Source organism: Rhinoderma darwinii, chromosome 5 (assembly GCF_050947455.1).
Source record: "Rhinoderma darwinii isolate aRhiDar2 chromosome 5, aRhiDar2.hap1, whole genome shotgun sequence".
NCBI lineage: Eukaryota > Metazoa > Chordata > Amphibia > Anura > Rhinodermatidae > Rhinoderma > Rhinoderma darwinii.
In genome coordinates, this window is record NC_134691.1 from 255184281 (window position 1) to 255205224 (window position 20944).

The 20944-nt window shown below is 42.0% G+C and overlaps 1 protein-coding gene across 1 annotated transcript in view; it reads right to left on the reverse strand.

Moving 5' to 3' along the window:
* LANCL2 (LanC like glutathione S-transferase 2) overlaps positions 1–20595 on the reverse strand; it is a 58733-nt gene extending 38138 nt beyond the window's left edge. Inside the window, exons 1-6 of the mRNA XM_075827063.1 lie at positions 19330–20595; positions 11642–11759; positions 10441–10648; positions 1723–1870; positions 1056–1202; positions 296–478 (exon numbers count right to left, since the gene is read on the reverse strand). Coding sequence (XP_075683178.1) covers positions 296–478; positions 1056–1202; positions 1723–1870; positions 10441–10648; positions 11642–11759; positions 19330–19518 — 993 coding nt within the window. The 5' untranslated portion in view covers positions 19519–20595. The remainder of the gene's footprint in view (positions 1–295; positions 479–1055; positions 1203–1722; positions 1871–10440; positions 10649–11641; positions 11760–19329) is intronic.
* Positions 20596–20944: the final 349 nt, after the last annotated feature.

Genomic DNA, 20944 nt, shown 5'->3' on the forward strand with positions numbered 1-20944 from the left:
CACTTGTGCTAAAGGACCGTGGCCCCTTTATCCTTGGCAATGGTGGGAGTCTTGGTGGCTGGATCCCCAATAATCAGACAATACCATCAATGCTTATGGTAGGAAAACATATTTAAACTTCCCACTGGAAAATGGCTTGATTTTAGTTGAACCCTAAGCAATAAATAATGTGTCGCTAGATGTGTACACATTGAAGTCTGCCTGCCTTTTACATAGCAACATTTTGAAGTATACAAATATATGAAGATTTACTACACACAAACCAAAGTACCCCAAAATAAAGGCTCAGGTATACCTTGTGAGCCAGAAGAAGCAGGTGTATAACTCCTGGTGCTCCATGGCACCAATGTACCAACCGATCTGTTTCATTGCTTAAAGATGACGGATAATTGCCAGACCTGAACTTCTTGTGGCGTACGTAGTCAATACTTGGCTTCACAAGCTCAGTCAATATTTCTTGGTCTACTTTTGCTAACGGCTGAAGAAAAAAAATAAAACACAACTTAATACTAAATTACATAATGCAGCATTTGTGTGTACATCCAAACAAATCATGGATTTCTATAGATGGGAAAAATAGGAAATGGATATTTAGCGAATGGCTAATAATTTCAGACGAGCTGCTGAAACTCAATATTTTAATATCCTGGAGCTAAAGGGTGAATTCCCCAATAACAGAATAAGAAGTCCCACTTCAAACCAAATACACACTAAGACGATGAAGTCAACCGAACATGACAATTTTGTCGGGATTGGCTGGCATTTGTTTATAGGGGCCTGCTTACTGCATCTCCCCCCCACAACAGATGTCAGTGCAAAGTAGTATTAGACACGTTGGATTTCAACATACCCAATCCTTTGTTACCATGGGAGATAACCCGCTACCAGAGTGGTCTGTCTGCAGCATATTCCCCTCTCCCCATTGAAATAAAGGTGCCCACTTGGCTGAATTGAGAAACATAGCTGCGGGCTGAAAGCATTTGTGGCCAGCTTTAGCAAAGATAACCAATTAAGATATTCCTCTGACTAAATCACCTCACCTACATACGGTTTACCTGCATGAGCATGTAATAGATCCCAGCCAATCCATGGGCTGCTCCCACATACTGCTTCTTGTGCCACTGATACAGCAGTGGACAGCGTTCCGTCTTGTGCTCTTCTTTGGACAAATTCTTCCCAGATTCTATGATGGCATCTACAAGCTATTGACAGATAAAAATACATATATAAGCCCTTCCTTGTCTTACCAAGTATAGAGAGAACACCATTTGGGCAAGCTTTCATTTATTTAGAACTGTACAGTAGTGGGACATTATCTCCAGGTATTTCAGATATTTGACAGGTATGGTTATATTTCTCTATAGTGTCCGACAGTACTTCTCCTCCAGCTGGTTTAAGTCATCTCATTCTACAATATGCTTTTTTGTAATCGGACAGAAGGCTCAGCCACTGCTGATAACCTTGGAATTACATAAGGTAGTGACAGGGGGTTATAAAGCTGCTTTCACATCCCTGTTAATAAACCATCACTATGAAGGGGGATTAAAGCACAGGAACAGTGGCCAGTTTACAGAAATTCAATTCATTTTTATTCTTCTGTGACCTTTCTGTTATCCCATATGATCTTGCATTGTAAATCAAATGTTTTTGAAAGGTCAGGCAACAATTCAGATCAATTAATTAAAATGAAAAATTCTACGTCAATGTTTGATAAATACTAACCTCTTTGATTGTAGATTGAGGCACAGAGTCGGGTCCAATCTCAGCATTTAGATAGAGTAATGCATAGAGATAACCAGCCCTTCCATATAGCAATTCATCCGGGAGCTCTGAGTCCGTGCTGACCACCCCTCGATGCAATGCCAATAACCTAAATTTAAAAAATTACAAAAAAAAGAAAATAATACTACAAAATCTGTATAACCAGCCTCTTCATTATTATTATTATAAACAAAATATACTTGAACTTTTAACATCCCTTCTACTTATGGGCAAAAACTGGATAATGTTGATACTTTTGGTGAAAAAAAAAAAAGAAGAACATTACAAAAATGAAGCCTTTATTAACTGACCATGAAAAAAAAACTTTCGGGTCACAGAGGACAACGAGGCAGGAAAATCCTTATTTCAATACTGAATCTCAAATCTGTGATCTTGACTACAGTAGCTCCTACACAGGAGGTATACCCATCGTTTGTTATTTATCATAAATCTATTTTTCTACTTTATTACCCCAGTGTGTCATTTGTTGCATAGCATCATGTATACTACCGTTAGTAATGTACAAGAGCAAACGTCTGTGATTTTATAACTCTGTTGGGAGTTGGGCAAGTGTACTGTGTTTTTCCTAGAGATGGGTTCATCTTCCAAAACCTCACTGATCTGTCATATATATATATATACACACACACACACACACACACACACACACACACACACACATACATACATACATACACACACTTTCCGACTAGATATGCTCACTGAAGAGTCACATTTTACACACAGATTTCAGTAAAGTGTAACTGTTCCATGTGAAAATAACTGACATTTGTATACATAGTATAGAAAATCTGTGCAGTGTCTGCTCTGCCAGGACCATTCCCCCCCCCCCCCCCCCCCCCGCCATGCTTATAACAGAAGCAGCCAAGACTCCTCTTCTATGTGGTTCTCTGTAGCTGCAATGTGATGGGGCACTGTGGCTGCAATGTGATGGGGCACTGTGGCTGCAATGTGATGGGGCACTGTGGCTGCACTGTGATGGGGCACTGTAGCTGCAATGTGATGGGGCACTGTAGCTGCAATGTGATGGGGCACTGTAGCTGCAATGTGATGGGGCACTGTGGCTGCAATGTGATGGGGCACTGTGGCTGCAATGTGATGGGGCACTGTGGCTGCAATGTGATGGGGCACTGTGGCTGCAATGTGATGGGGCACTGTAGCTGCAATGTGATGGGGCACTGTAGCTGCAATGTGATGGGGCACTGTAGCTGCAATGTGATGAGGTATTCTGGCTTTCATACATTACTGTTCCATATAAACTGAATATTGTCCAGGTATATAGTTTAGGTAGAAGATGTCAAGAAATTAAAGACCGGGTCAGGACTGAGATTAGTTCTATGTGCCAGACCCACCACTAATCTGACTAATTCATGTGTGATTAAACTATTATAGTGGTATTATTCCTACCTGAGACATTCTATATAAATCAATGGGCTCTAGGGTGGTTTAAATGTATGTGCCGGGTCAAGAGTGAGAGGGTCTCTCCACTCTAGTTAACAGAGAGGCAGTCACACCCACTAGTAACAGCAAAAATAATCTAATATGTTAAAACTGGGTACAGGAGAGGTAATGGAATTATAAACAGTTATTTAAAGGAGTTGCTCTCATTGGACAACTGCTTACCACATGTCCTATTAGGTATATGGAGGTAGTAGATGAGGAGTTCCTCAATCAGGACCATCTTAGTCAGAGCAGGGAGATCTCTCGCTTTGGAGAACCTGTTGTAAACATAGACAGCACTGCGTTTGCTGTAATGCTTCATTACACCTGCAGCTGTAAGCTAGGTCAAGGACACCGGGTGATCAAAGTGGTCAATTCCCTTAATAACTACAAACTGTTTTAGGTCTAAATTGGCTTCAGCGGTCACATGCCATGTGCATGTAAACAACCAACGGGACTGCCGCCGGAGCGACAACGCTGGATCGCAGGGACAAGGATGTTTAGGGAGAAATTGCTTTTTTGTTTTACTTATTTCATTTGCAGCCCCTAACAAAATATTTTCACCACCCGGATAACCACTTTAGGAGCAGGCTCATTTTCTTGTTTTTACCTCTCATTTTAGAGCAGTCATAACTTTTCTCCATTTGCCTTGTTTATTATCTTTTTTGGGGAAAAAAAATTTAGGCAGCAAATATAAGTACACAAACATGATTTATTGTAGTTATATTTTGTGAAAAAAAATCCTACGTTTTTGTCTTTTTTTTTAGTACAGCATTCATCCAACCCAAAAAATGATTTAATGTACTGTATTTTGTATTTATTGCAAGGTTTTTATGATTATAAAAATAGCAAACAAATGTATTATCATAGTGATGTAGTCCTTACAAAGCTTATTACTGAGAAAAATTTTACATTTTAGACTACTTAGTATGCCATAACATAAGCGAATATCGGGGGCATGGGGCATAGTAACAAATTCCCAAACATCAAGCAAAATTTTAACAGACAGACCTGGATACTCTCTAGGACCCACGACTGCCAGTTTATGTAGAAAACCCACTGTTTATTATTATCATTTGATAATAAAGGATTAAGGCCCTATTCCCATCACAATTTTGCCCTTCGTTTAATTTATACGCTAGGAAAAGCTCCTGACGTATACGTTATACGTAGGCTGTGGCAGATGCCTAACAGTGGCACCCGTTACCCATAGACTATTATGGTATACGTTAAACATATACGTCATGAACTCTCATGACGTATAAGTTAAGCGGAGCCCATAAAGTGTATAGGTGATGGATGGCATTGTTAGGCACCCATCACCCATATACTATTATGGCATCCATTTAACCTATTCGTCATGAAAAGTTACTAAATAGCTCATGAGGTATACATTAAACGGATGCCATACAATGGCATACATCACTCAAATGCTCCCAAATAAAGAGAAACAACATATATATGGAATAGCGTAATCTACTACACTATTCCATACCTCAAAATAAGGATAACCGAGTTGTACCAGCCTGACAAATGGCAAAAGGACACTCTTGGTAATGGGGACCTATGAACGTGTTTAGCGGGTACGTCAGGAGCTTCCCTGGCATACACGCTAAACGTACATCACAAACCTTACCCCTCTTTATTGTAATACACTGCCGTTCCTTGATTCTGAGGATTGGTGAGATTCCCAGCAGTCGGACCCTTACGATCTGTAAGCGATGGCATATTCTAGCGATATGCCATTCCAGACTACAATGGGAGAAATCACCTTAAAAAACAGACTTTATGGAAGTACATCTCCATTTCAAAACCTTGTAAAGTCCCCCCAAAAAAAAGAAAAGAAGGGAAAACATGTGCAGTGTAAGTTTCTTTAACCCACTATATACAGGACATAGATGAGATAGGTTTAAGAAGTTCCTGTTCTACTGACATGGCCCAGTTTTTAGTCAATCACATATCAAGCATATTAACCCCTTGCGTACCTTCGCCGTAATAGTACGTCGCTGGCCACTTATTCCAGCGTACCTTCGACGTACTATTACGGCGCAGGAATAAACTGTCACTATGTGAAATCACATAGTGACAGAACAGCGGCGGCAGCTGTCATTGACAGCTAACCGTCTCTGCTACCGGCCTGGGGACCAATTAGCAGTCCCCAATGCCGGCGATTGCTGTGATTGGTCAGTCTCTGAAGACTGACCAATCACAGGCCGTCTGTGACGTCGTCTGCAGGAGAAAGCTCCTGTCACTTTCTCTGATCTCCTCACTTCTGTGAGATACGTGAGGAGATCAGAGAAAGCGGTGTAAAAAAACAAAACACTATTTTTATTAACCCCTTCCCGAAAATGGGCGTATAGTAACCCCCTGAGGATGAAGCGGGCACAGGAGCTGTGCTCGCTCCATCTTCATCGGATGTCGGCTGTAATATACAGCCGACATCCCACTGCAACTACAGCGATCACTGTCCTCTCCGATCGCTGTAGTTTAACCCCTTAAATGCCGCTGTCAATAGCGACAGCAGCATTTAAGTGATTGATACAGAGAGAGGGGGCTCCCTCTGCACCCCATTGCCCCCCGCGCAAAAAATCGCGGGGTTCTGATGGTTGCAATGGCAACCAGGAAGCCTAGCAACGGCTTCCTGGTTGCCAGGTACGGGAGCCTATTAGGTCCTGCCCAAGGCAGGACGTAATAGGCTCAACTGTCAGTTGTAAAGTGACAGTTACAATACACTGCACTACATCAGTACATACAGAAGTAGTGCAGTGTATTGTGCAGGGGATCAGAAGATCAGATCTTCCAGTCCCCTAGTATGTGTAAAATAAAAAGTGAAAAAAAGTAAAAAAAAAGTTTTAGATAAATAAATACACATTTACCGTAATAAAAACAATAATCGCCTTGTTTCCCTGATCAAGCCGTTTATAATTAGAAAAAAAATGAAAAAAAAGACAAAAACTAGACATAATAGGTATCGCCGCGTTCGTATCGGCCTGACCTAAAAAAATATCATATTATTGATCCCGCACGGTGAACACCGTAAAAAAAATACCATAAAAAACAATGGCAGAATTTCCTTTTTTGGTCACGTTGTTTCCAAAAAAATGGAATAAAAAGTGATCAAAAAGTCGCGAGTAGCCAAACATGGTACCAATAAAAAACTACAGTGTGTCACGCAAAAAATGTATGTACTCCGCACAGATTACATATGCCCCCACATTATAAACTGAAACACCAGTAAAACACTAAACAAAACTACTACCAAGCAAAATCTGCGCTCCAAAAGCCAAATGGCGCTCCTTCTGGGCCTGGCAGTGTGCCCAAACAGCGGTTTATGACCACATATGGGGTATTACCGTACTCTGGAGAACCGCTTAACAATTTATGGGGCGTATGTCTCCAGTGGTACAAGCTGGGCCCAACGCATTGGGCACTGAAATAGCATATATGTGGAAAATGTCAATTTTCAATCTGCAACATCCACTGTGCACTAATTTCTGCAAAACCTTTGGGGGTCAAAATGCTCACTACACTTCTAGATGAATTCCTTGAGGGGTGTAGTTTCCTAAATGGGGTCACTTCTCGGGAGTTTTCACTGTACTGGTACCTCAGCGCAATGCAACATGGCGTCAAAAACAAATTTTGTAAAATCTCCACTCCAAAAACAAAATTGCACTTTTTCCGTTTAGACCCTTGCCGTGTGTCCAAATAGCCGTTTACAACCACATATGGGGTATTTCCGTAATCAGGAGAAATTGTGTAACACATTTTGGGGTGTCTTTTCTCCTGTATTCCTTGTGGAAATGAAAAATTCTGAGCTAAATCTACAGGTTATTGGAAAAAAAAATGTTTTCATTTTCACGGACCAATTCTAATAAAATCTATAAAAAACACCTGAGGGCTCAAAATGCTCACTACACCTCTAATTTAATTCTTTCAGGGGTATAGTCTCCAAATTGGGATCACATCTGGGGAATTTCTACTGTACTGGTACTTCAGGGACTCTGCAAATGCGACATGGCCCCCAGAAACCAATTCAGCAAAATCTGAGCTGCAAAATCCAAATGGTGCTCCGTCCCTTCTGAGCCCTGCCGTGGGTCCAAACAGCAGTTTATTACCACATATGGGGTATTGCCGTAATCAGGAGAAATTTCTTTACAAATGTTGAGGTGCTTTTTCTCCTTTATTCCTTATAAAAATTAGAAAATTCAGTGTTTTTTTCCAAAAAAAAGTCTCTTTTCATCTTCACAGACTAATTCCAATAAATTCAGCAAAAAACCTGTGGGGTCAAAATGATAACTATACCACTAGAAAAATTCCTTGAGGGGTATAGTTTCCAAAATGGAGTCACTTTTGGGGGGATTCCACTGTTTAGGTCCCTCCAGGGCGTTGCAAACGTGACACGGCACTGAAAACCATTCCAGTAAAATCAGAGCTCCAAAATCCAAATGGGGGTCCTTCCCTTCTGAGCCCTGCTGTGGGTCCAAACAGCAGTTTATTACCACATATGGGGTATTTCCGTAATCGCGAGAAATTGCTTTACAAATGTTGGGGTGCTTTCTCTCCTTTATTTCTTGCAAAAATTAGAAATTTTTACGTTTTTCCAGAAAAAAAAGTAGATTTTCATTTTCACAGACTAACTCCAGAAAATATAGCAAAATACCTGTGGGGTCAAAATGCTAACTATACCCCTAGATAAATTCCCTGAGGGGTGTAGTTTAAAAAATGGGGGTCACTTTTGGGGGTTTCCACTGTTTTGGCACCACAAGACCTCTTCAAACCTGACATGGTGCCTAAAATATATTCTGAAAAAAGGAGGCCCCAAAATCCAAGAGGTGCTCCTTTGCTTCTGAGGTCTGTGTTTCAGTCCATTAGCGCACTAGGGCCACATGTTGGATATTTCTAAAAACTGCAGAATCTGGGCAATAAATATTGAGTTGCGTTTCTCAGGTAAAATCTTCTGTGGTACAGAAGAAAATGTATTACATATGAATTTTGTAAAAAAAAATGAAATTTGAAAATTTCAGCTCTACTTTCCTTCAATTCCTGTAAAACGCCTAAAGGGTTGAAACACTTTCTGAATGCTGTTTTGGATACTTTGAGGGGTGCAGTTTTCAAAATGGGGTGTTTTATGGGGGTTTCTAATATATAGGGCACTCAAAACCACTTCAGAACTGAACTCGTCCCTGAAAAAAATCGCTTTTTGAAATTTTCTTAAAAATATGAGAAATTGCTGCTAAAGTTCTAAGCCTTGTAACGTCCTCGAAAAATAAAAGGATGTTCAAAAAACGATGCAAACATAAAGTAGACATATGGGAGATGTTAATTAGTAACTATTTTGTGTGGTATTACCATCTGTTTTACAAGCAGATGCATTAAAAATTGGAAAAATCATAATTTCTTCATATTTTCGCTAAATGTTGGTGTTTTTCACAAATAAGCAATGAATTTATCGACCAAATTTTTGCACTAAACTAAAGTACAATATGTCACGAGAAAACAATCTCAGAATCAATTGGATAGGTAAAAGCATTCCGGAGTTATTACCACATAAAGTGATACATGTCAGATTTGAAAAAATGGGTCTGGTCCTCAAGGCCAAAATGAGCTGGGTACTCAAGGGGTTAAAGGGGTTGGACATTAAAAGAAAAACATGTCTGCTTTCTTCCAAAATCAGCACCAAACCGGTCCATCGGTTGTATGGTATCGCAGCTCAGTCTCATTCACTTCAATGGAGCTAAGCTGCAATACCATAAACAACAGGGGCGTAACTAGGAAAGACTGGGCCCCATAGCAAACTTTTGACTGGGGCCCCCCTCCCCTGGGTGTCACACAATCCCCCCCTTGTAGATAGTGCCTTTTTTACAGCCCGCCCTGTAGATAACGCCATACAGCCCTCTCTGTAGATAGCGCCATACAGCCCCCCCTGTAGTACCAGAATATGAAAAAGCAAACCCAGATTTACTAGTATTAAAGTAGAAATAATAAGTAAAAAAAATCCCAATCATATTCTTTAGACAATTAAATAGTGAAGACTAAGGCCTCATTCACACGGCCACACCTGTAATCACGGGCCGTGATTGTGGGCACGGCCGGCCACGGACAGCCACGGCCCGTAAAAAGCAAAATATAGGACATGTCCTATCTTTTGTGGAACACTTCTACGGCACGGACACCTATCTGTAGAGATACGGAAAGGTGTCCGCGGCCAATGGAAACAAATGGGTCCGTAATTGCGGAGCGTATTACGGTCCTCAATTATGGAAAATTTTTACGGTCGTGTGTATGGGGCCTAAGAGTGGTCCAGCTCCAGGTGCCACATATAACCAGAAAGTCTTTACATGGCAGATTCTGAAATCTCTCTTCCCACAGGGACATGGTGTTCTTTTGAATATAAGCCTCCTTTGCCATGTTACCCAATATTAGATCTTTTAAAGGACTTGCCTTAATTTAACGAATGGTTTGCATTAAGAAAATAAATGGGATGTCCATGAAGTTTACTGCATTTCCAAGAAAAGGAATCACTTGGGAAATTAACGCATTTAGAAGAATAATTAGAACCACCAACAAAAAACAAGTTCAGTCACTTACGATTACCGAATAGACCAAAACAGTTTTATCATAGGCAAAGCAGCGTACTGTGAACGAGCAGTCTTGCTCTAGTCATCAGATGATGCTAAATTGAGGATCCCTCTGCCTTTTTTTTATTTAGCTCATCATTTCTATATAATTTCTGAGTCCTTCAATAAGTGTCACAAGTCTATTAGCCCCCCATATTTCTGCAATTGGTAGGGGGGGTGTGTGTCAACTTCTGAAAGGTTTCTGTGCTTTATTAGTATACTTATAAAACCAAATGTACAAGTGAAATGTTACGTTTGCATGGCTATATCTGTAAGACCATATCGAAGCAAAACAAGCATATGCAAACAAAAAAAAAACATCTTTAGTGACCACAAAGTGTATTGTGAGAATTGACAAGCACATAAACATTATGAGCTGAACAGCACAACTTGCATAGTTATCAATCTAAATCTCTGAATCAGTCCGTCACTGGCTAATGTGCTTGTATCAGCTGGATTTGCTATGGAAATAAAATGATGCCTTATTGATTAACACAAATTAGCTTGATATTGAAGAATAGGCAAATCTAAATTTCTGATTTTAAAATGAACTTAAATGTTAGCCTTAGTTTGTATTTTACTCATCTCCATATGCCCTTACTTTGTTATACAATCCTTGGATTCAGCTTGATTTTGCAGTTTGTGATGGACAACAGCACCTACAGCAAGAGGCCCAGCATCCCCGCACAGGAATGTGACTCTTCGCCCATTCAGGTTTCGAAGAATTCTTTTCACATAATCGAGAGACCTGTGCAAATGGGCCTGGTCTTCAGTGACACGATACAGCTGCAGGTAGAGCAGGGCTATGCCTACAAGGGAACAGCAAGGAACAGAGCTTCTTATATGTACTGTGGTCCCCATCTGTCATGATGTACATTAAATTATATATAATTTGCACAGTACTGTGCAAAAGTTTGAGGCAGTTTTTTTAAATCAATTAACAAAATACAAAGTGAATAAACAAAAGAGAAATCTAAATCAAATCCATATTTAGTGTGACCACCCTTTGTCTTCAAAATAGCATCAATTCTTCTAGGTACACTTGCACAAAGTCATGGATTCTGTCAGATTAGTCAGATGTATGGTTAACCAATTAAACTTTTGCACAGTAATGTAAATGAGGGTAGCCTTACTGATAGGGACATGAAGAGTGAAGTGAAAAGAGAACCAGGATATGCTGATTTAAAGGGTTCTTCAAGTGTTTTTACATTAAAAGGTGTTTTCCAGTCCTGAGAAACTGATAGCGTATCCTTGGGATAGGCCATCAATTTGCGATCAGTCGGGGTCCGACTTCTGGCACCCCCCTCTGATGAGCTGATTTGAAGGGGTCGCAGCGCTCGTATGAATGCTGCTTCCCCTTAATTTCCTTTACTGATCACACTGTGAATCGCCGAAACACTTGCAGCGGCGTTTCATAGTATTACAGTCTTCATCCCTTAAAGTGAATGGAAGAAGGCTGTAACACTGTAAACCGCCGCTACAAGTGTGTCAGCGATTCACAGGGTGAGCGATAAAGGAAATGAAGATTACATTCAACTCAGTCCTGCTATTTGAATGTGCTGAGCTGCAGTACCAGACACAGCTGCATGCGCCTGGATGTCGTTGTGTACTGAACACACATTTACAGCCTATCCTAAGCAAGAACATTTAATCTCCAAACTTTTCTTTTTTTTCTTTAAATACACATGGCACAATATGTGTTCTACCAACACATAAGCGCCTCTATATATGCAGGACAAACAAAACCTTCAAGGCGGCTAGCATGCGTATCCAGTGTAGTATACCTAAAGCCTAAGACCCACCTGTATATCCAGTATAAGTAGAGCAGTCATGTGGATCGGCAGTCTTTAGACCTTCCTCCATTTGTTGTAACAGGTCACTTGTTTTGGTCTGAAGGCGTCTTGAAAAGCGTCCTGTTATCTATAAGAAGGTATGATATACAGGGTTTTAATAACAAGACTTGTCCGAAAGTATCACACTTACCCTTTATTAGCGTCACTCAAGGATATGATATACGTCATAATAAATGTAAAAAAAGTTCCACCATATGCTGAACACACAAATACTGCGTTATACTGTACACACAAATAAACATGGCTATATACCGTACACACAAATAACGCCACCAAATACTGTACACACAATATATACAAACATCTAAACTTATAATAGGCAGCACTGTACATTTTATACATTAACTTCAAGCATGGGACTGGGACCACTGAATAGTATCAATCAGAGGTCGCAATAATGCCTCAGGCACTGCCACTCTCAGTCTCATGTGTATTTCTACGTGTGAGACTAAGGCTGGGTTCACACGACCTATTTTCAGACGTAAACGAGGCGTATTATGCCTCATTTTACGCCGGAAAATAGGGCTACAATACGTCGGCAAACATCTGCCCATTCATTTGAATGGGTTTGCCGACGTACTGTGCAGGACACTTCTTTCAGACGTAATTGGAGCCGTTCTTCATTGAACTCAATGAAGCACAGCTCAAAATTTACGGCTGTCAGAGAAGCCTCGCAAAATGCGAGGAGGAGCTTTTACGGCTGAAACGAGGCAGCTGGTTTCTCCTGAAAACAGTCTGTCATTTCAGACGTAAAACCTGCTACCGTGTGCACATACCCTAACCGTCACCAGGCCAGTAAACCAATGAGTGGCTGACTTGGTGACGTGTATTGCTGCAGCCCGGCGATCTCGGCACCCACGCGGGCTGTTACAGCTCTGCTAAGGGGAACTTGCTGGCCTGCACTCCCAGATCCTTACCTCCACCTCGGAAGTGATAGTATAGCCATGTATTACATACAGCACCTAGAGTAGTAGGTTACCTATTCCGTACACCTGTCTGCTCCACGTATCCCACCGTATACAATGTATATATACACCACTGACACCTGTCTAGGGCAGATGCTGCCAGGATGAGCGTTAGATCTGCTAGGAGGATGAGGCCCCACTCTGCAATGTTCTTCCTCAATGTCTCCCGCTGTGGGCCTCTTACCTTGCCCTTATGTTCCAGCTAGCCAACCTCCTCCCACCGCAGTGGCAGTTTTCGTGAGGGATCACACAGCTGTGCCTAGCCCTCAGTCCCAGCGCTTACCTATTATACATTTCTATAGTAGTCTTCGCTGCTCAGAGGGAGCATGGGGCCGCTGAGCAACTTTAGTATAACTGAGAAGTCAATTGAAGCCGCTCAGCAGTCCCGCGCTGACGGCTCAAGACTATAGTTAGGCCCTGTTCGCAAAGAGTATTTTGCAGGCAGAAATTTTATTTTTCAAAAATCGACCTCAGAAATCCTTTAGGAGTTATGAACTTAGATGTGATGGATAACAGGTGGATCCTGCGTGTCACAGACTTGCAGGAAACAATGTCACTGAACCCGTCAGGTCCGAAGGATATAGAGACTACAGAGCAGCTAAGCAGTGTTTGTAACGTTGCACCAAAGACACTGACTAACCTTTTTGTTAAAAAAATAAATAAAATTGCTTTTCCACAGGATATGTCATAAATGTCAGATAGATGAGGGTCTTACCTCTGGGACCCGCACCTATCTCTAGAACGGGGTCCCTAAACCCCATTCTACTGCTCTGTGTTGTGCTTGAAGTGTGTGATTTCCAACCATGAATTACGCTGTGCTACGCTGTTTCCTAAGTCCTCGCATGCTCGGCTGTTTCCGTAACTGCCATTCACTACTCTGGGAGTTACGGAAACAGCGTAGCTCAGCGAGCTACGCTGTTTCCATAATACATGGTCGGAAATCACATGCTTCACCCGTAAGACAGAGCAGTAGAACGGTGTTTAGGGGCCCCGTTCCAGAGATAGGAGCGGGTCCCAGATGTGAGACCCGCATCTATCTGACATTTATGACATATCCTGTGGGTATGTCATAAATGTCCCTAATGGGAAAACCCCTTTAGTGTATTCTTACTCACTATTATCATTCTTCTCAATAAATAAATTGTTCATTCTAAATACGGGCAAGATACAAATCTCCTGTCCTGACAGCAGGGCATGCAGATGATGCAGTTTATTTCTGGGGAGAGAAAGCTACAAGGGTAGAATATCTTTGGGGACGGTTTCATTTCACAGATGCTCTTCCTTGGAATCCTATCGATCAGTTAGGCTGATAATGCCAGGATAAAAGCCTCACAGACTTGACAACATGAAGATAAAGCACTGAATGTTGTTATTTAAGACATATTCCCTTTCTAAGGCCCAGTTCACACAGTTTTTTTTGGCGCTGATTTTGAAGTGGAAATAGGTTCCGAATCAGCACCAAAAAACGCTAGAAATCGCCCCCCCATTGATTTTAGCCGCTCACAAGAATAACAAGCAGTCTTTTTTTTGCGACGGTCCACATGCATTTTAATAAAATCACCAAAACTAAAGAGAGAAAAATCTGGGAAAAAAAATAAAAATAACACCTAATATAAAATAGGTATGACCTAAAAAATGACTTTACCCTGAAACCTTAGATATTTCCTGATTGAAGAGAACCTGAAGAATATAAAAGTCCTACCTAGTAATAAACACCTTCATTCAACTTTTGCAAAAATTCTATGAAAGTTTGTGTTTGTGTAAAAAGCTTACTAAAGCAGACCCCAAAAAAAATTCCAAAACGTAGGGTTAGCATATACCACACGTCTAACCAGACACTTAGTCATAACCACGTCAATGCAACTTTTTAACAAACAGAAATAATTAATTTAAAAAGAAAAAAAACAAAAACTTGACTGGAGCAGAATGTCAGGAACTCTATTGTGCAGGGAAAAACAGTGAAGGCGGAACATGAAGATTAAGGGTATGTTCACACAGTGTTTTCAGGCGTATTTCGGTGCGTTTACGCCTCAAAAAATGCCTGAAAAAAACGGAAGCTGAACGCCTACAAACATCTGCCCATTGAAATCAATGGGAAAAACAGCATCTAGTTCATATGCCCCAAACGATGCTCCGTAAAAAGAAGTAGCACGTCACCTCTTGAGGCGTTTTTTGGAGCTGATTTTCCATTGAACACTATGAAAAACGCCTCAAAAAAGCCTCAAAAGAAGCCTGAAAATAAGCCTTAAAGGCCCTGTTCACACGGAGTTTTTTGACAAGTTTTTTGGGGCAGAAACCACAGCAAAAAACTCCTCAAAAACCGCCCGAAAATGCCTCCCATTGATTTCAATGGGAGGCAGACGAGTTTTTTTACCACGAGTAAAAAAAAACTCGTCGTGGTAAAAAGAAGCTCGACGAGTGTTTTGACGAGTTTTTGTCAAACCACTGTGCAAAAACCTACTGGAGCAGTTTTTGCAGGAGGAATTTTCCTCTGTGTGAACACAAAGGGTATGCTCACACCCAGCATTTTCAGACGTAATTCGGGCGTTTTACGCCTCGAATTACGCCTGAAAAACGGCTCCATTACGCCTACAAACATCTGCCCATTGCTCGCAATGGGATTTACGGTGTTCTGTTCCAATGAGCCTTAATTTTACGCGTCGCTGTCAAAATACGGCGCGTAAAAAACATTTTTGGAGCCGTTTTTCATTGACTCCATTGAAAAACAGCACCAATAACGTCCGTAAAAAACGCAGCGAAAAATGCGAGTTGCTACAAAAACGTCTGAAAATCAGGAGCTGTTTTCGCGTGAAAACAGCTCCGTATTTTCAGACGTTTTTGGTCACTGCGTGTGAACATACCCTCAGACTGGGTTCACACAGAGTTTTTTGCAGGAGGAAATTCTGCCTCAAAATTCAGTTTGGAATCATAGGAACATATTGAATTTAAAAAAAGAAAAAGCCCCCCGACATGTTTCACCACCGACGTGGCGTCCTCAGGGGAAAATGGGGCTAATTAGAAACATGTTGAGGGGGAGGGGGCTTTTTCTTTTTTTAAATCTAATGTGTTGCGATGATTCTAAGTCACTTTTCAAGTGGACTGCAGCCGCGAATCTTAGTTGTTTCATAAAGGTAGTGCGGCCATCAGAGATGGTGGTTTGACTCTGCACTCAGACGGTACAGACTACAGAGTATTATCAGTATCATTGTATGGAGACTTTTCAGTTCACATTGCGCTTTTAATCTTCATTTGTATGCTTATAGTTATTCATAATAAGTTATACGTCACAATACTAGTAAGCATTCAATTGGTATCTGAGAAACAAGGCCTGATCTTTTTGCCTTTGGCGATATTGATGTGTTTTTGTGGTTACCTCAGCTCACCAGATACCTGGGTCCTCTCCTTGTTTTTTTGTATACTAGCGCTCTGCTCTGGGACTCCGGCTCTGGGGTCAAATAAAGTTTTGTTTTACCATTATGTCAGAGAGAGTTGCTTGGTACAGCACTGATATGTTGCAGGTTTATCGTTAGCTCTCACTGATCTATTGAGAGCAGTAAAATGGCAACGGAGATTGTTTATAGCTGGGTGTAGTAGGCGTGAGGAGTCCCTGCTGCCGGCGCATTGCGTGCTGGGACACAACCATTCCGGCAGGTTTCCGTTTTAACACCAGAATCAATAGCGAAAACTGGAAACCTGCCGGAATGGTGACGAACGGAAACCATTAGCGATGTTTCCGTCACCATTGCTATTAATGGTGACTGAAAGGAAGCTGTGGTTTCACTTTTCGTTGCGTGGTTCACCCGACGGAAACCTCCGATTAAACCCCGGAACGGAAAGCGAACGCTGATGTGAACAGGCCCTAAGAGACACACTGCCAATATGAATACAGATGGCATAGTCTCCAGGGTAACTAGAATAATGCTTCTAGTGGGCGATTAGGTCATTGGTATATAAGCTAATTTCAATGTTCCTCACAAGGATATATGACCAACATGCATGCCCTTAGAGATCTTCATCTGCCAGCGCTATTTATATAAATGCCATATTGTCAGGTCTAAAAGCACTTCAATTTGAGCGATAACATAATAATATTGGAATTACAAGAGAATGAGGAAAATTTAACAAAATTGGTATACAGGAAAAGTAGAGTAGTTGCCATAGCAACCAATCAGGCGCAAGCTCTCATTTCACACAGGCCTTTTTGAAAAAGAAGCAATTGTATTGGTTGCTATGGGCAACTACTTCACTATTCTTTTGCACCAGTTGTCATAAATCTTTTCCAGTGAGTAAATTTATGCAACTGACAACTGTATTGTATTTGTAAAAAAATTAACACTAAAAAGATATACCGACAGTCTGATGAATGTCAAAATAACACACTTGGCATCTGATGGACACATACGGTAGGGGTTTATGGTTCCATTGGAGGTATGCGGCAGAGGCATAGCGTGGCATACATTTTTCTTCAATAGGACCCTATGGGCGATATATTTCTCTGTATGTCTATACAGCCGGTTACCTCACAGCCTTCCGTTGGAGGTATACGTGGGGAAATCCTCCTAACCTGGTGTGAACAGAGCCTTAGTTTGATATTTTTCAGCCATTAAAAATCAAAATAATAAATCAAAACACAGGAAATAATGAGAAATTTAAAAATGTCAGACAGTGTCCATTTAAAGGGGTTGTCTCACTATGGCAGCCCCTGCTCGAAAAAAATAAAAAATAAGCTGACGTAGCGATCATCTGATCACTAAGTGACTGGCTTCTGGAACCTCGGATAATAAGCAGATATTTCTGGGGGAAGATTGATTTAGCCACAGGGGAAATGTAGTATTAGGCCTTATTTACACAAACGTGTTCCACGTCCGTGAAACGCGCGTGAAAATCACGCGCGTCGCACGAACCTATGTAAGTCAATGGGGCCATTCAGACATTCCGTGAAACTCACAGCACGTCCTATACTTTAGCGTTTTTTGCGCATCACGCACCCATTGAAGTGAATGGGTGTGTGAAAATCACGCGCACGCAGACGCACTTCCGTGTGCTGCGCATGATTCGCGCAAAAGTTGTTCACAAAATGAAGGGAAAAATAAAACCACCTCCTTCATTTCATTTTCTAAACCTCAAAACCGCGTGTCATAAGGATGGCATATGCGCGAAAATCACGCAGCCACGCACCAAACACTCATGACACACTGAACTGCAACGCACAAAAACGCAGCATTTTTTGCGTGCGCAAAACGCACACGTTCGTGTAAATAAGGCCTAACACGCAGGACAAATGAACAGACGGCCATGTAATACAGTCCCGCAGACGAGGAGCCAATCTTACTTAGCGGCTTTGGGATAACAGTGGGGGCTCAGAGCAGGGACTCCCTTTCTATGACATCCATATGTAAAAATACAAGCAAAACACAATTATTTTGGGTTTTTTTAAAATCGTGTTTTGGTCATTATTACAGGAGTTTACTCGGGATATTAACCCCCATGATCAGCAGAAAACAAGGGACTACGGTGCTGGCTGGAGCATTGCAATCCATGTACTATAGCATTGCCCACGTGGCTGTGGCTAGTACTGCAGCTCAGCCTCACTCAATTTTGCCTTTTTACAAATCAGTGTTCAGTTTTAGCACAGGTTGGGTGACATGGGGGCTCCGGTATCATCATTTTTTTTAATGTACACTTTATAAATGACTTCTGGTAGGGCTCCTTTATCTGACCTTGAGATACATAATTCATATCCAGAGCTGCATTCAGAATTCTGCAAACATTTCCTAGTAACCCCTGGTGGCTCAGTATCTGTTTACAGCTTACTCAAATGAAAAAAATTCTAGAAAATACTTGTTGGAAGTATGAAATGTGTAGGGAAGGCGAAAGTAGGCCTCGTTCTTCGTGATAATTGTACATTGCTACATTGGTCCAGTAGCAGCACAGAACACTGTCACCCATTCGACATGCTGAATTCTGCTGGTTACTGCTTGGAATCAGTCAGCGGTGTGTTGACAGATAAACCTCACGGTTTAGTTTGGCTGATATAATGTAATACACTCTTTTGGTGTAGTTAGAGTCTAGAGATATGCATTGTGGGGGATTTATTGTTTACTCCAGGCGTTGTACAGTAGTCTGAATCTGAAAAACGACACTTAAAAGAGTGCGTTACATTATATCAGCTGGACTAAATCCTGCGGTGAATCTGTCAGCACGATGCTGACAGATTCCAAGCAGTAACCAGCAGAATTCAGCGTGTCAAGTGGGCAACGGTGTTCTGTACTGGTGCCAGGCGTGTCACTTTTTTGTGACGGTATAGTTATCTAAATGAATGCAAAGAATTCTAATAATTGAGGGTACATGACAAGATTTGACCACACAGACCGGTCTGCACAATAGTACAAAAGGATATGAATACCACACACCGTGAAAGTTTCCATAACTCCTTTTCATTTCAGTGTGTAGCCCACCAAACTGCAGCGACCACGAGGGGGCGCTAGATGTATTCTTTCTGTAGATGAGGGGCGGAGCTACTGTGATAACAGCCCCGAGCCAGAGAAACCCTCAGGTGGTAGTGCCCACGTAGCAGGGCACCTGTGATATACACATTATACATAGCAGGTACGTATACATAGCAAGCTCTACCGTGTACAATGTTACTGGTGGTGCTGCAGATAAGCCTACCTTTCCATCTCTGTCAAAGGGCAGGTCCAGATCCCCCTCCTCAGCCGCGGCGGCTTCTTCTCCCTCCCCCTGCTCTACCGTTTCAGGGGGAGGCCGGTAGTCCGGGTAGTGGTTATTAAAGGAGCGTTCTTCCATCTCCGCCTCCCCGCCGAACTGCAGCTTGAGCCGTTTAGACATGCTCTCTCCCATCTCCCCAACCGAGAGCCGGTAGGGACAAAACACCCCGCCAATTACCGCAACGCGTCCCGGCGCTGGCTGAGCCGTGTGTCCAGAGTCTACACTGTCACTCACAGTGTCACCCTCCGCTCCTCCTCCCTGTCACCACACACAGCGCTGCTCACACCCGCAGGGTACAATGCCACATGTAAACCCTGGCATCTATGCTGTAACACACATGCCACTGAAATCAATGTGCGGGTTACACGAAGTAGAACGAATCGGTAATATACTGCTGAACTGTCTGCATATGGCAGATAGTGGGACACTCAGCAGGTGTGTTAGGGGCAGACTACGTTTCTATACTATATGTATAGTGCAATGATATTAATTCTATGGACGTATCATGACAATCGTGATATGTGTATGACAAGGTGAAGGGAGTGCTACATTGTGGTGACGAAGCACAAATCTCCCCCAGCAGCCACACTGCACACAACAGGCACCATCCATACATTCACCTATACCCGGCCAGCACATCGGGGATAGGACACAACCTGCCACAATTATCAGATATCCAGCTCCATTCATCCATCAAAGTTCTTCATCCTCAGATCCTTATTAAAGATCCATCCCGTAATCTGAACCCTACAGATCATCATATCCCTGTTGTGATTCTGAGGTTAAATCTGTATAGGGAACCCCAATGTAGAGATTACACAGCAGGGTTCCTGATATATATATTCAATGCAGAAGAAAATGCCAATGTCAGTGATGTCCAGCCTTCATCCAGCAGCATAGTAATGGCAGAGATTCTCCATCGCCCTCATTCATGAATTCACCTGGCACTGAGGAGGGTAAGACCCTGCAGATACTTTCCCAAATACCCTGGAAAAGCAGTTCTGTAATCCACTCACAGGCTTTGTCTTTGGAGGGGAAGTGTTGAATTTGTGTTCCCTCCCTGTGATCCACAGATGAGTAAGTGGGTAGGACAGGCTTGGGGGAGGAGGAGGGTTGCTGCCACACACTGTGCACAATTCTCACCCATGGCAGCATTCAGCAGACTGTCAGATCCATCAGCAGCCACACAACAGGCACATGGCAGATGCTGCTCCTGTAATATTTCTCATTTGCTGTATTGTTTTCATCCTTCTACGTCTCTAAATGATGGGTGGCGTGAGATCTCACAAGTACAGTAATGGGATTACAGCAGGTCTGCTGGAGCTCTCAATACAAAGGCTTCTTTTGGCAGAGCGGTAAGAGGCGCAGATGCTTATGGCAATACACAGTGAATAAAGATGTGACAATAGGGCACAAGCTAATAGAAGCGGGAAATGCGTCCAGATGTTGCTTTTTGGTAAATTAAAATAAAATTCTTTAAGGAATTAATCATATCCTGGTGTTTAGAGAATTATATCAAACCCAATATTGTCCCATGAGGGTTAAGAATCACTTTAAC